General features: G+C 37.0%; 1 protein-coding gene across 2 annotated transcripts in view; it reads left to right on the top strand.

Moving 5' to 3' along the window:
* LOC146464035 (TRAF3-interacting protein 1-like) overlaps nt 1–15,000 on the top strand; it is a 19,352-nt gene that overhangs the window by 2,779 nt on the left and 1,573 nt on the right. Inside the window, exons 4-20 of one of the 2 annotated variants that reach the window (XM_085083793.1) lie at nt 1,056–1,165; nt 2,014–2,075; nt 3,218–3,371; nt 4,451–4,582; nt 5,301–5,369; nt 5,607–5,655; nt 7,431–7,454; nt 8,580–8,667; nt 9,265–9,351; nt 10,005–10,122; nt 10,311–10,350; nt 10,720–10,796; nt 11,000–11,065; nt 12,070–12,147; nt 12,279–12,364; nt 12,905–12,974; nt 13,766–15,000. The exon at nt 13,766–15,000 is cut by the window's right edge and continues 1,573 nt beyond it. In XM_085083793.1, the coding sequence (XP_084939919.1) occupies nt 1,056–1,165; nt 2,014–2,075; nt 3,218–3,371; nt 4,451–4,582; nt 5,301–5,369; nt 5,607–5,655; nt 7,431–7,454; nt 8,580–8,667; nt 9,265–9,351; nt 10,005–10,122; nt 10,311–10,350; nt 10,720–10,796; nt 11,000–11,065; nt 12,070–12,147; nt 12,279–12,364; nt 12,905–12,974; nt 13,766–13,858 (1,403 nt within the window). In that variant the 3' untranslated portion in view covers nt 13,859–15,000. Of the gene's footprint in view, nt 1–1,055; nt 1,166–2,013; nt 2,076–3,217; nt 3,372–4,450; nt 4,583–5,300; nt 5,370–5,606; nt 5,689–7,430; nt 7,455–8,579; nt 8,668–9,264; nt 9,352–10,004; nt 10,123–10,310; nt 10,351–10,719; nt 10,797–10,999; nt 11,066–12,069; nt 12,148–12,278; nt 12,365–12,904; nt 12,975–13,765 lie in introns of both variants that reach the window. The other variant, XM_085083792.1, reaches the window with a different exon arrangement.

Raw genomic sequence — 15,000 nt, 5'->3', positions numbered from 1 at the left:
CGGCCGGAAGGAATTGAACATGGATCGAGTGAAGTGTTCCTATTTTAATCACCTAATTTTTAAATATGACCTAGCTTTGTGATTTTATATTTTTAAAAATGTTTTTGAGCTGTAATTTTTAAACTGGAAGTTTTGCAGTTTTTTTATCTTATGAATTAATAAAGACTATTATTATTACTATTATCAATACAGACACCTGTTTGTTATGAACAATTTCGTTGGTCCCAGTAAAATCCCCATTTATTCTTATACAGCTATTTCAATTAACGTTGTCGGTTCAAAGCATGAAGCTAAAAGACAAGACCGAAAGTTTACGTGGGATTTTTATGAATAAATTCATCAAAATCAGTCATGCCTGGAGAAAACAATAGGTTGTAATTAGCAGTACAATGACCTGCACGTGCAGGGATGATTTTGATAAAATTATTCATAAAAAATAATCCCACAAAACATTGCGGTCTTGTCTTTGAGCTTGATTTTAATCCGACAACGTTAATTGAAATAGCTGTATACTGGTAATGCACATGGCCCAAGGGAGCAGATTCATAAACTTAGGTCCCATCCACAAGTCCCATGCATACTTTTTGATATGTTTTTGGTTATCATCCACACTAAAATGATTGAAAAGGATGACGAAAACAGAGACTTTTGAAAACTGTTTCAAAGGCAGAGTCTTTGAAAAGTGTGGTTTTGAGAATACTTTTTTTTAGTGTGGACAGGTGAAAATGGAGACTTATGGAAACAGTGATGCAAACATGAGCTCCAATCCAAACCTGAGCATCTACACAGGCACAACCGCAGTTCCCAGGCATTTTCATTGGTTTTGAGCACTTTAGTGTGATTCTTTGTTAGCATGGATGTCGTTAAAGAGAGTTAAGTTACAGACAAACATGAATTTTGGCAAAGGTGGGACCAGTTGTAGCTGTCTGCCTTGGAAAAGTGTCTCAGTCTCGCTGAAGTGTTCGCCTTGAGGGAGTTGACTGTCATATTGTTAATAAGTTTATACTTATAATATTTTAAAGTTTTAAACTGTTTTGTTGTTTGCCTTCCACCAGGTATGATAAATGGACAGCTGTCTGTGCGTCCATCAAAAATTGTGGCTGGCCATGAACCAGAGAAAACAAATGAGTTCTTACAAGCTATGGGCACGGCAATTTTGAACAAAGTAAGCCTGTATTTGACTTATAACGAAACTATTCTGTTTCCCCCCTTAAATTACAGTCTGAACAAACTAAAATATGAATCCTTGTTCTCCGGTACTGGCAAGTAAGGTCACGGAACAATATTATTTGGTATATTTTAATATTGGAGTATTATTTTAAGATAGATTTACATGTAAATCAAGCAAGGATGCAAGTAATAGCTACAAGTAATAACAAGGTTGAGGGTAATCTTTAATGAGGAAACCAACATCACGAAAGTGGTTTACAGAAGGGTCCTCTAAAAAATTACAAGAACAAACAAAGACCTAAATTATAGAAACAAGAAACAAGAAATGAAAAAATATATATACAAGAGTTAAAAGTATAACTATAAAAGGATCATAAAATGGCTTTTGACAGTCCATGTTTAAAAGCAGTCAGTGACTCTGCTTCCCTTATCGCGGGAATAAGCATAAGTAAGCATAAGTAAGGAAAAGGTTATTTCCATATGCTGGTAAAATCGGCAGATTCACCTTCCTTTTTCAACCAGATTGGGGATATGATGTACATGTTCCTGCGAGAAAATCTGTAATTATGTGAACAAGTTTTAAAAGAGAATAATGACTAGTGACTGCTCTAGCAAGTTCATTGGCCAAGGAGCTGTCTATTTTAGTATTCTGTAAACGTTGTACAAAGTTGAGGTAATGGTGCAATCATTTGTGTAATCTCAAGAAAAAAGGAGAGATTTCCATATATGTTGTGGTTGCATTTTGTGTGCTCTTGTTTACACAACGTCTGTTGTGCTTTTGTTAGTGCTTGTGTCACGTGTAAGCCAGCATTAAGTTAGTTGTATGTTACTCTACAATGATAGAAAAGCAGCACTGAGGCCGTGAAAAAGGTATTAGCAGGAGAAAAACCTGGAAAAGAACCAAGGTTAGTGACTAAGCTGTCAGTGTTATTTTTCTGCTCCTAGCACCATCAATGAATGATACCTGCTCTGAGTGATTGGTTGCCAGATTTTTAATCACTTTTTATCCCGAGCAAGTCTGGTTATGGTTAACTGCTACCGTTAGAACTTAAGCTGATTCAAAATCATTTTCTCTCAGAATTAGAGAACTTTTGAAACCTTGAAAGTTGCAAATTGCAAAATGGTGTGACTATAATCACTGGTGCACTTGAAAACAAATGAAGGGAGTTCTATTTTAAAGTGTTGCAATGAATTCTGGTTGCTTATAAGGAACTTGATGATATTAAGGTTTAAGAGATATTTGTGTGAAATATGTTACATGCGACAAGATCGATTTTATTGATCATGCTTTCTTTGAATGTCCACTTTTCTTGAAATAGTATGTACTGAATTTGTCCAAACAGCTTATGTAAACTTAGGCTGGGTTCAATTGACCTTATTCTGGGATAAGAATAAGCGGAATAGCTGTTAGATTTTTTTAAAGTAATTTGGGAAGACATTTCTACAAACTTTCACTGACACATGATTTAAGAGCTGTCGACATGATCCAGTAACTCCAGTAAACCTCTTATGAGGGATTTGCTGTCATCATCGTACGTATTCCTACTCTGGAATAGGGTCAATTGAACGCACCCTTAATATGAATCTTACCCTGCTACGGACATTTCACAACTTATCAACCCCAGTTTCTTATCTCTGTAATATACAGATTATAAAGGATTTACATCTACTCTTGCTCAATTCTGAGCGAAATTAAATTGTGCATGCAAGACACTGCAAAAGAAAATGATCACTGCAGAATTTTTTTCCAAATTAATGCTCCAATTTAGAGCAGATTAAGACAATTATTAATAGATAATTGTAGCTTGGTGTGGTTATGTCACCCCCCTTCCCTTTCCCCTTCTTCAACTTTCTCTCCCTCAATAGTCCCTATGTTTCAAAACGGAAACATGTTCTTTATTCTATAATTATTGTTAGTAATAAATTGTTCAATGTAGTGCATTAGTATTGTTTAATGATATAAATTAGGCATCAAAAAAATCACCTGGTGCCCATGTAATTGTTTTAAATTATTGGTACTGTTCTTGATCTCCATAACTTTTACTAGCGATGGGAAGAAAAAAGAATCAAGGACTGGAAGTGGGGACAAGGAGAGAGAAAGAGATAGATCCAAGGAACGGGACAAGGAAAAAGATAAAGAAAGAGACAGAAGCAGAGATAGGGACAAAGAAAATGACAAGGATAGAGACAGAAGAAAACAGGTATGGCTTTTGCTAAATGTTTTACAGTTAAATCTCTTATAAGTGGACACTTTGGGGGAGCAGGGAGCACTCGCCTCCCACCAATGTGGCCCAGGTTCGAATCCCGGACTCGGCATTATGTGTAGGTTGAGTTCGTTGTTGGTTCTTGTCTTTGCTCCAAAAGGTTTTTCTTCGGGCACTCTGGTTTTCCCCTCTCCTCAAAAACCAACACTTCTAAATTCCAATTCGATCTGGAAAGTGTCCCAAATTAGTGCTCCACGTTAAATACATTGACACTTAAATAAAGTGATTTATTTTTATCTATTTTATTAACTGCTGGGATTACATTCAAGTGCCTGTTTAGTAGAGGTGTCTGTCTATGAAAGCCTTAAATAATAGTATTTGTATGAAAGTAGCATGCAGGATTTCCAAAGTGGAGGGAAGCAGGTAATGGGGCGGAATGAGGCATAAAGGTCAACATACACAAGGGGACAAATCCTTGGGACTTGATGCTGGTACATTTACATGTTCTAGTCCCAGACATCCGTCCCATCATGTGAAGAACCCATTTTGGTCCCTGCCATAAATTCTAACTTGTTTAAATGGAAGAGACAAGTCCTCAGGATTAGGGAGTGGGTTCAATAATCTTGATCCCAGGCTCTCTCTCTCCTTTGCCAAGTTGTTGATATTGTTATCTGCCCCCTGCAAAATCTGGGGGGTGGTGGAATGCAAGATACATGTCCCAAGATCCATTCATCCAATCAGTGTTGTCCCATACAATCTGTCGACTCCAATCTGTATTACAAGTGCATTCTTAGTTCTACGTTGAACAGAATTATGCTTTTCCCTTTGTATAACTGTTCAATTTGGGACAAGTCCTTGCAACTTGATTCCCTTTGGGTGGGCGTGTCTCCCAGTGTGTGCTTACCTTAACTAGCACATTGGAAATCTCCTTGCCTCTACCACCCCCCCCCCCCCCCCTTTCCCACCCCGAGATCCAATCAGGTACATTCCCCCAACTCATACCCCTTTCAGTGCTTTCCTCGTACTCTAAGTTGTATGGCAAGAAGATTTTTGGAATTCTCACAAATTAATTACAGAGTGATGCTAAGAGAAAGGAGAGTTCTAACAAGGCAGAGAGCTCAGATAAGAGAAAAAGAGACGATTCAGCCAAGAGGGAAAAAGAGAAAGAGAAAGAAAGGGAAAGAAGCTCGGATAAGCTTAAAGAAAAGGTAAGAACTGCAGGAAAACCAACAGGCACCTACTTGTCATCAATGTGGCTTTTCTCCCTAAAAATCGCAAAGAAAATAACTCACTTTTTTAAGTGTTAATGTGTTTAGTGCAGAGCACTTACTAATAAGGTACACTTATTAGTGTGTAAATGATGTATGGAAATTACTTCTAAAGTGATGACTCAAAAGTGGAAAGTGTAAGCCTGGTTCACACTTGTATATAAACGCAAGTCAAGATTATTAAAACAAATTGTGCAAACTGGTATAAACACAGGAAAGCACAAGAAAATATACTATTTTCTATTTTTGTGCTTGTACTTGTGCTTATTTCAGAGGCTCTTGTGCATGTGTCACAAGTATGAACGAGTGTGAGAGAAGAAGAAGCTTAAGCACAAGAGCTCAGTGCCACTACGTATGGATATGTCAAAAAGAAAAACCAATTAATAATTAGATTTTGCCTGCATTGCTATCAAAATAGATCTAGTGGGTACAATACTAACACAAGGATTCCGTCATCCCTTAGCTTTGGCCTGGTCCACACCTAAGACATACTTGATCAATGTTATTGTGTGTGGACCAGTGTGAGATGCACACCAATTCCCACTTGTCTTATGAAACAAGCCCAAGAACAAGGAGTCTTGTAGGTGCTGATTACCTTGTAATATTTGATGGTAAATTTCTTCACAGTAACCAACATTTTGTTGTATCATTTTACCAGGCCTCAAAGAAAGAGGATGATATTGATGCTCTTGATGGAGAAGCTAGTGTTATAGATGGGGAATTAGAGGTACATGTAGCGGTACTGGCTTCTTGTTGATAATTAATGGAGCTAAGTAATCTTTTTTCCATATCTTCTTGCTCTGATTTGGGAGGGAACTTCTGGTAAAATCTGTCTGATGACGTCATTGTAATGTATCAGGAACGTTCTTTCTCAAGTCCAAACATTATAAAATAAGAATATTGTACTATGTCACTAGATGGTTGACTAACACTAAATGGTTGATGTATCTCTTTCCACTTGCAGAATGGAGAAGTACCTGCAAATCGCATTCCAAGACCCTCCTCTGCTAAAGGTCAGAGACGAAGGCCATCAGGGGAGGGAGAGGGTATGAGTGTGTGACAAAGCAGTTTACTAGTTAAGGGGATGAAATTGAACACAGGGCTTTGCTCTGCAACCTTGAAATGTGTTGTTTCAGAAAATATTCATAACTCTTCCACAGAAAGTTTCACTGCTCCCCCTCTGGAAATTTAGGTTGAGCTTCATATTTTTCTTTCATTTAAACTTTAGGATTTGAGACTCTCCTCCTCCTTCTCAGAATATTATTTCTTATGACCCAGCTTGGGGTGTGTATGGCTATTTTCTGGAACCACACAATGCCTTTAAATATCGTAATATTTACTCCCCTCCAAATAACAAGAAAGATGTAACATTCAACATTTTTTCTTTAGTTTATTTTATGTCATGACCAAATTGTGAAAAAAAAATAGTCAAGGACTTCACCAATAAGAATCAAACCTATGACTTTCACTGCACACATGGCAGATCCGCCTACCTGTGGGCAGACTTGTTTAAAGCTACAATCTGGGTCAAAATTTTTTGAAACACCCCGCCTACCCACTCATCCTCTCCCCCACTTAATGTTGACTTGAAGTTGTTTTATCATAACCATTGTTAGAATGGAACTTGTTTTACAAGTGGAGGGAGCAGCATTCAAAAGGGGAAGAGGATGAGATCAGTTCAAACTGTTTCAAGGTCTATAGCCAGGATTGTAGGCCATTGATGAGACAGCAGTATGCTTGTCAGTTACAAGTGAAAATTTATTACACTTTTTTTCCACATTACCGTGCTCTGACTAATAGCATAGTTGAACTGCTCACTGTTTCACAAATACATTAATAATTCATAAGCCCCTTGACCTATCAAATGGTCGATAAAACATCACGTGCAGTGGTTTTAACACCCGATAAACCTCCTCCTTATTAGAATGCGGTGTTTAATGTTTTTCTCATATGCTAATCTCCAACGTTCAGAAAAGCATCATTGTTATGAACTCTCTTGACACACACTTTTCCAGGAATGTTTTTGAAGTCATTCAAAAAACTTGCAGCTTGTGTTTTATCTGCGCCTCGTGGTTTTAAATCCTGATAAGACACTGCTGCTCATGTTTTAAACATTACATAAACCACATACAACCCACAATTCCTTGATCCACTCTGACAGAGCTAACACTTGAAATGTCACCACTCAAATTTCTTTTTGGTTGCCAAATTACCTTTATAAAAGTTATCAACTCTGTTGATAAAACCAAACAATCATCCCATACTACACTAATAGTCCAACAGTTTACAACACACTGAAAGTGACAAAAACTTTTAAAAGACAACTAAAAGCTGTTTATAACCTGTCTTGAGACAGGACTTGTACAAGAGACCTGTACATTTCTTTTTGTCAATTGCTGCTTAGTCTCATTTTTTAGAAGTCTGACAAATTGTTATCTTCAGTTGAAAAATTGATTTTGATCTGTTATTTTGGGTATGATAATTTTGATCCCACAAAACCTGCATAGCCCAATTCCTTGTCCTCCAGTGGTACATTCAGAAATTTCGGGGCCTGTGGCCATGGAGTGGAAATGTTGGAGCTAAAATTAAAACAGGTTTCCCTCTGGGGCTTACATGTATTTTCTCTGAGAAAAAGTAAGAGACCTGTTCACTACCTGATTCACTCTGCAGTGATAATATGATAAATGATCTCTATGTGTCCTTTAATAACCCGTTTGTCAATATACTTTAACTAGACTTACATGTGGTTGTGTCTTTTTAAAATTTATCATTGTCTTTTTCCCTTTAGATTTGCAAGAGGGTGTTGGCAATGGTATGTATTAAACTGAAAGTTATTAAGGTTTAAATTAATAAGATTATATCAACATTTTGCATACTTCCAAGGGGGGCTTGAATGAGTAATTAATTTTTGTTTGGATTCAGAATCTTTTAGCCAATAAATTGTCACTACAATATTTGACAATAATTTATTGTATATGTTGTTGTTCAATTTTATCCTTGGTTTAATTTTTATTTCCCATTGTTTTAAACTCATTATCATACATTACCATACCCCAAAACAAAGGGAAATAAAATTTAAACCAAGGATAAAATTGAACCACAACATATACATGTTTTAAAAACACAATATGTAATATTCATATATATGTTCACTGTAATTATATTTCACAGACTTCAGATGAAATATAGAGAATGTTTTAAGGTTTAAATAATATTTTTTAAGGTGATTGCACTGAATTGCATTGCGCATCCTTGCTGCGCATAATTTTTTGCGTCATTTAGCACGCGCACGCACAACATTGCGGGATTTCCTTGAGGTTAAGCTCGGCAGGAAAATAAATGGTCCTTTTCTTCTAAACGAGCATGGTGCCCCCCATTTTTTATTCAACGAAATTAAAGAAAATAAGACTCTCTAGTTATATCCCAGTTTCAATAATTTTTCATTATTCAATTTCGAAAAATTATTGTGCAATCACTACTAGAATCAATTTTGGATGTTTCGCGGGAAGCTTACAACCGCTCGAATGTCCCCTATTATGCCATGGGATTAATTTATTTAGCCACTTTATGGCGTTTTACTACAAAGTTACAGGACTGTTATAAGAAAAATGCTAGTATTTCATTGTCAGTACTAACTTTCTGGAAGTAGTGGGCACTTCTCGCGAAAGACTAGCTCTTTTAATATTGAGGTCACATGCCTAGAAAATAGTGAGATACTACAACCCTCTAGGGTGAAAACAAGCACAGTGACCCCCTCTTTTTATTTTATTTTTCTGATGTACTAGATGTACTTAACATCTGTAGAAATTTTCAAAAAATTCTCATTACAAACGTTCTCTCGATGGAATCACCTTAATAGCCTCAGAAGAAGCATTTTTACATGTTTGTTATTATTTTTAATCTTGATCTCCTAACTGTCACTTTGGTTTATACTCAGGCCCTGCTGTGAGTGAACAGCCTAGACCATCTGAAGAAATGAATGGAGTGTTAAATGATGAAGAGCTTCCCCCTCAAGTAATAAAAAGGTGCGAAAACGGCTATATTTTTTGTCATAGTGATAGCACCTACAGTGTAACTAAAATTCAGACATGATTCCTGGTTCTCATTAAGCACCTAGCAGCCAACCAAAACCAGGTATTCAATGTCTGAGAAAGAAGACTTTCTGCATTGTGACACCCATGTACAGCTCCTTACTTCTTAAACCAAACCATCTATTAAAGAATACTCCAATAGTACACTGTAACCTGTCAGCTCTAACTTATTATAAACGAACATGTGCAACATGACTTTCAATACATACCTCACATGAAAAGAAAAACCTGTTGTCCCGAGCAGGAATCGAACCCACACTACACCTTTGAGGCAACCACTCTGGCAACATGGCCACCTTGGGGTTGGTTTGGAGAAAAAATCCTTGAACCACTGAAACTAGTTATCATGACTTGCTTGCATAAAATGATTTCCTTTGCTTGATGTCACTTGTTATCGGTTGATTATGATGACTTTTTGTTTGCTTTTAGTTTTGATTTGTTCATAGTATTGTAACCCTTGTTGTAAACTAAGGAAAAGGATTTTTTGTTACTAAAAGGGAGGTCATTGTGATTTGTTTTTCGTACTAACAGTCGAAGCATACCAAGACCAAGTAGTGCAAGGCCAGCCCCACCTAAGATAAAGAAACAACAAGAGGAGATTGAGGACCAGATGGCCAGGTACTTGTTAGAAACAAAACATGTCACCCCAAAAGTTAAAACTTGGCAAACAGTTTTAATTAACATCCCATTAGAGAACATTAGGAAAGTAAAAAAGTCTTAATTTTGTTTTGAAAAGATCTCATTCATATGTTGTCATAATTTTCTTTTTCTATTTTCAGAACTGGTACAACCACTAATTGATTTTTTTTTATAATAATGTTACGCCTTAGCATCATTTGCTGTTATTGAAAAGCACAGCAAGGAACAAAATAAAATAATTTGAATACCATAGCCCAAGTCATGATTGCCTTATGACACTGAATGCTCATAGTAGTTCTATTAATAATTAATAGAATTAATTATTAATTATTAATTATTGCAATTTAGCAATATTTTGTGTTAAATATCAGGAACCGTTTTTTTTCTTTAAATTTGGAGAAACGTTGTTTTCAGAATGGAAATAATTTTGCCATACCCAGCAAGTCAAGTATAAAATTTTGGAATCTCATGGAAATAAGCAAATTATTTGTTTGCACTGTTGACTAGTCCTTGTGTTCCATTGCTGTAATCTTGCTGCAGAGGGAAGAGATTTTCAATGAAATGTAAACAGATTCAATTACTGTAGTCTGTATCAAGCAGTGATACTGGAAAATGTTTTTATTTTTTAATAGAATTGGGTCTGGCAAACAAGTTGCCAGTGTTATCGTAGATGACGGCAAAGATCAAGATGATGAAGATGACACTTTTGTGGTTGAAGACACGCATGCAATTCAAAATCATTTAGACACAGTAAGTTGATTTGGACAAGTCACACCATTTGTCCACACATATACCTTCTATGAGATGACTTGCTTTTGTTGGTGATCAAGACTTTAATGAATTCAAATAATAAAATTGAGAGGCATGGTAATCTTGTTTGACATTGGTAACATTTGTAGTAACTATTACTTTTAATTATTATATTAATATTTTTGCAGGAACCTACAGGGGAAGCTGCTGAGGATGATGGTGAACATGGTATGACCAGTTTTCTTTGGATGTTTTAATACTCTCAGTAGTTACAGGCCGATTTAGATGGTACAACTTTTGCTTACAACTATTGCAATGCCATTTCTATAGTGTGCACTGCTCGCGTCATGCAAAATATCACACACAACTCTTATCATTCAACATTACCTATACCTACGATTGTCGTAGACATTTTTTGTGACGTACACTACAGTTGTAAGCGAGTAGTAGATTTGATTTACACAAAACAATTTGTGTCGTAGGCTTGTCGTGAGCTTGTCGCATGTGACAAAAATCATACCGTGTAAATTGCCCTTAACATGTTCTAAACGCAACATTTGTTTCTAAACCTTTTCATGTATTGAAATGTTTCTCCAGGGGGCCTGGTTAGGAAAATTCTTGAAACTAAAAAAGAGCTTGAAGGAAGTGCAAACCAAGAAGCAAGACCTAAACAGGTACGATTCCATTCACTGAGCCAGTGTTTTCTTTTGACCTTTAGGATGGTGCCTACTTTTGTTACTGCGCATATGTTCTGCGCATCTCCAGATACTCGGGTTTTCTGTGGGTGGTGCCTACTAATACAGGGATATTTTTGTACAGTTTAAAACTTTGTGGTAACATGTCTATCTAAATGCTTTTGTTCCTTTTCCCTGTACAGGAAAGACAAGCGCCCATCATATCTGATGCAGCAAGAAGAAAAGAAAGGGAACTTGCACAAAAGGAGGTGAGTTGAGTGATGATTTGCAGGATAGGAGTGCTGGAATCTCAGCTACCCATCAAATCTTCTCTTATTTCGTGCACCTTTTTGTGTTTATAAGTTAAAATTGCCACTGTTTTCAGCTGGCAGGTAAAATGATTTTGGCCAATTCACAGCTTTTAGTTGAACTACGAATGAATAAGAGAATGGCCCTCGCAAGGAAAGCCTGAAAAAGTCAGGCTTGAATTTTTTCAGCTTTCTTTGCACAACTACTTAAGTTGCAAACATTACTGCGAGGGTCTTTCACTTATTCCTTCTTCCATCCGCAGTGCAAATATATGTATTTCATATATTCCACTTACAGTTGAACTTTATTCAGAACCTCTTAACCCTGTAATCCCTAATATCAAAGAACAAATTCTCCTATCTTGCCCCCATACTATCCTTATAAAAGTTCTGGGGAGAAGTTATTAAAATATCAAGGAAATTCACCTTGGGTGATCATATCCTTAATTCCCATGGCCTCAGGGGATGAATTAGTCCCCACGCAGATGTTCTTTGGGGTTTGTCACGCGTTCAGGAACAGGTAACGGACCCATAAGAACATCTGCGTGGGAGGCTAGGGATGAATAAGCATTGATATTACAAGGAGAAATTTGATGCTGATCACTGGTAGGGCTTAAAAAGGGTTAATAAAATGTTCATGCTTTTCAAGTCAAAATATAACTGCACAAATCCTTACCTTAATTGAGACCATCAGACAAAACACGCGTAATTTTAGAGCAAAGTAATCAAAATCTGTACCCGCCTTTAGAGAAAAATGGCTTAACACATACACTGACCATACTTTATATCTTATATATACAGGGTGCTACCCACCGTCCCCTCCCCCCTGCCCCAAACGCACTGGCGTACTGATTCAGTTTATCCAGGCCTTATAGCCTATGTTTAACTTGAATTTCAAACACTTTATATGGCTGCTTTCAAAACGTGTTTATTCACTTGTTTTTGCTTTCTCTTTATTTTACCAGATCGAAAAACTTAGAACCAGTATTCAGACATTGACTAGAAGTGCAAATCCGCTCGGAAAAATTATGGATTACATTCAGGTAAGAGTCACAGGCAACCACGCTTTAGTTATGGCTGAAAGTCAGTAAAAGTTTTTCAGAATGGTCAGTATTATACGAGCTTAGCTAACCAGAGTGAGATTTTTCATCTCCGATCTTCTTTTCCTTTGCAGGAAGATATGGATAGCATGCAAAAGGAACTAGACGTGTGGAGAAGGGAAAATAAAGAACACGAAATAGCACTTAGAAGAGAAGAAAGGTAAGTACGCTCTTTTCTTTTGTAAGGATATTGTTTTTCCGGCCCAGGCTGAATATTCTTATTTTTCTACCGATGTTAGGCTGAAAATATTGTTGTGAATATTCTTAGATTATAGCGTTTGCCATTTCCGTTTTAGAATGTATTGGGGTACAAGTGTTTGGTGTCCAGGTCTGATCAAACTGTCATTAGCATCGAACATTTGGCTAGTGTAGATTTTAATCGTTGTATTGGCTAGTTTTGCCGTTTAGAGAAAGAGAGAATTTTATAGTTTAGTTAAAAACATATAATTTTTATTTACAAATTCTCAACACACAAAATTATATTCTTTTCAAAATCTCAGCCTCCGGTTTATTCTTAAAATATTCTTAAAATTTCGCAAATTTCAGCCTCGATACTCTTGTAAAATAAATTTTTATATGAAAAAAAGAGTGTAACCAGAAGACATTCTGACATCTTGTTGGGAGTGGTGATTAAATGAATTCGCCAAAATATAGTGAAATTTTGATTCTCTTTTGACCATTATTGTGATTTAATTCACAGCATAACAGAGAGCGAGGTCGCACCCTTAAAATCACAGCTTGAAGAATTAGACACGGAAATAACAGAAATGGTAAGAAGCTTTTCATTTTTTTTCACTTCTTGGGCAGAAACCCCAAAGCCTTAGTGGTGGGTTGCTTAAGAGTTGTTCATTGGAGACGAAGCTGTAAAGTTGGACAGTATATGTGGTTAACAACGAGTAGACATTGAGTCTTTGTAACCTCAGTTTCAACTATTTCATTACACTGAATTAGAACAGTGTTGGTAGAGAAAAAAATGGTATCGTTTTGCTGTGTATGTGGTGTACCGTTAGTCTGCAATATAATTACTTGGCATTCACGTACTCGTGAAAAACTCATAAATTGCTAGCTTGTAGTGACATTCCAAACCCCATATCTGTAGCACATTGAAGTGCTAGACCAACATTCATGCAATGTGTTGTAGGCGATCAGCTAGAATCCAGCATTCAAGCTGTTCTTCGCAAATTACTTGTTTTCATGTATACCCTGACTGACTGACTGACTGACTGACTGACTGACTGACTGACTGACTGACTGACTGACTGACTGACTGCCTGCCTGCCTGCCTGCCTGCCTGACTGACTGACAATGACTGACTGACTGACTGATGATGACTGACTGACTGACTGACTGACAATGACTGACTGACTGACTGGCTGACTGACAATGACTGACTGACTGAGCTCTGACTGGCTGACTGACCGACTCACTGACTGACAATGACTGACTGACTGACTGAGCTCTGACTGGCTGACTGACTTGCTGACAGTGACTGTCTGATTGATTGATTGATTGATTGATTGATTGATTGATTGATTGATTGATTGATTGATTTTCGTTTTAGGTTGACAGGATAAGCACAGTAAAGTGTAACATCTTAAGAAATGACGAAAAGATACAGAAAATGCTCTCTAGTGTGTCGATAACATCGAGGTGAAAGGAACTGAATACTGCAGCTCTTGTAAAAATGTAGAAATTTCTCCTTGTAAACAGCCGAAGGTGTATAAAAGAACTCTTAAGTATTTATTTTATTGGAAGATTCCTTTCTAAGGTGGACATTATTGAATACTCTTCGGTTTGAACAAAGAATCAGACAGGCAGTCTTTTGTTGAAGTTATGACTGAACTTGCCTCTGCTTCAAGTCGAAATTGAGGAGGATTTAAGGAGAGGGAGAATTGCCTGAGCCCACGATATTTCAGAGAGAACACGTTTCCAAGCGACACGACAATGACTAATGTCGTCATGCCGACGTACAAACGTCCGTAACTTTTCGATTGAAAGGAAAAAGGATACGCAATATGTTTGTGTTCCTTTACGAAACATGCTAAAGTGCAGACTACGAGTAGTAACGTCTTCTCTCGTGGGAACTCCTATGTTTGCGTGAAAGACGCGTGCTGTGCGGGATTTGAAGAGCCAAGAAGAAATAAGCAATGAAAGGGGGTTTTCACTCGCGACGGAGTCACAGTCGTAATCAGAAGCGTAGAGCGTTACAATCTATTGAATATAAAACAACAGAGTCGATAGGAGAAGCGGAAGAATAAGCCAGTCACGTTGCCTAACGAGTATTTAGCGGTCCTGAGAACGAGCATCGCGATAATAGCACCAGTAATAATAATAATAATAATAATAATAATAATAATAATAATAATAATATGATGATGATGATGATGATGATGATGATGATGATGATGATGATGATAATTAATGAGCCCTAACACCAGCTAAAAATCGTGTAAAACGTTTTCAGTTTACTTTGAATAGTGATAAAGAAGGTATTGAGTTCAACTCCTCTTCTAAACTGTTCCATTCTTTAGCAGCTTTATAAGTAAATCGCTGATTACCCCAGTTAGTGCTCGGGAAAGAAAGATCGTTTATGCGCCGTGTTTGGTAAAAAGGAATAGTACTATTTCGATTAAAACTAAAATCAAAGTCAGTCTCCTCTTGGTTTATTCTTCCGCTTCCGCCTGGACTCCCTCAATCTCGTTTTTAATTGATCATAAGCGACGGTATCATAAACGCAATGCCAGGAAAATTAAAACCTTTTGATTCCTTCCACTCAGATTTCGTCGAGCTTAGGAC

This window comes from Pavona decussata, unplaced genomic scaffold (genome assembly GCF_977016875.1).
Source record: "Pavona decussata unplaced genomic scaffold, jaPavDecu1.1 SCAFFOLD_170, whole genome shotgun sequence".
NCBI lineage: Eukaryota > Metazoa > Cnidaria > Anthozoa > Scleractinia > Agariciidae > Pavona > Pavona decussata.
The sequence above is the reverse complement of the archived record's forward strand: the minus strand, read 5'-3'. Positions and strand labels throughout refer to the sequence as shown.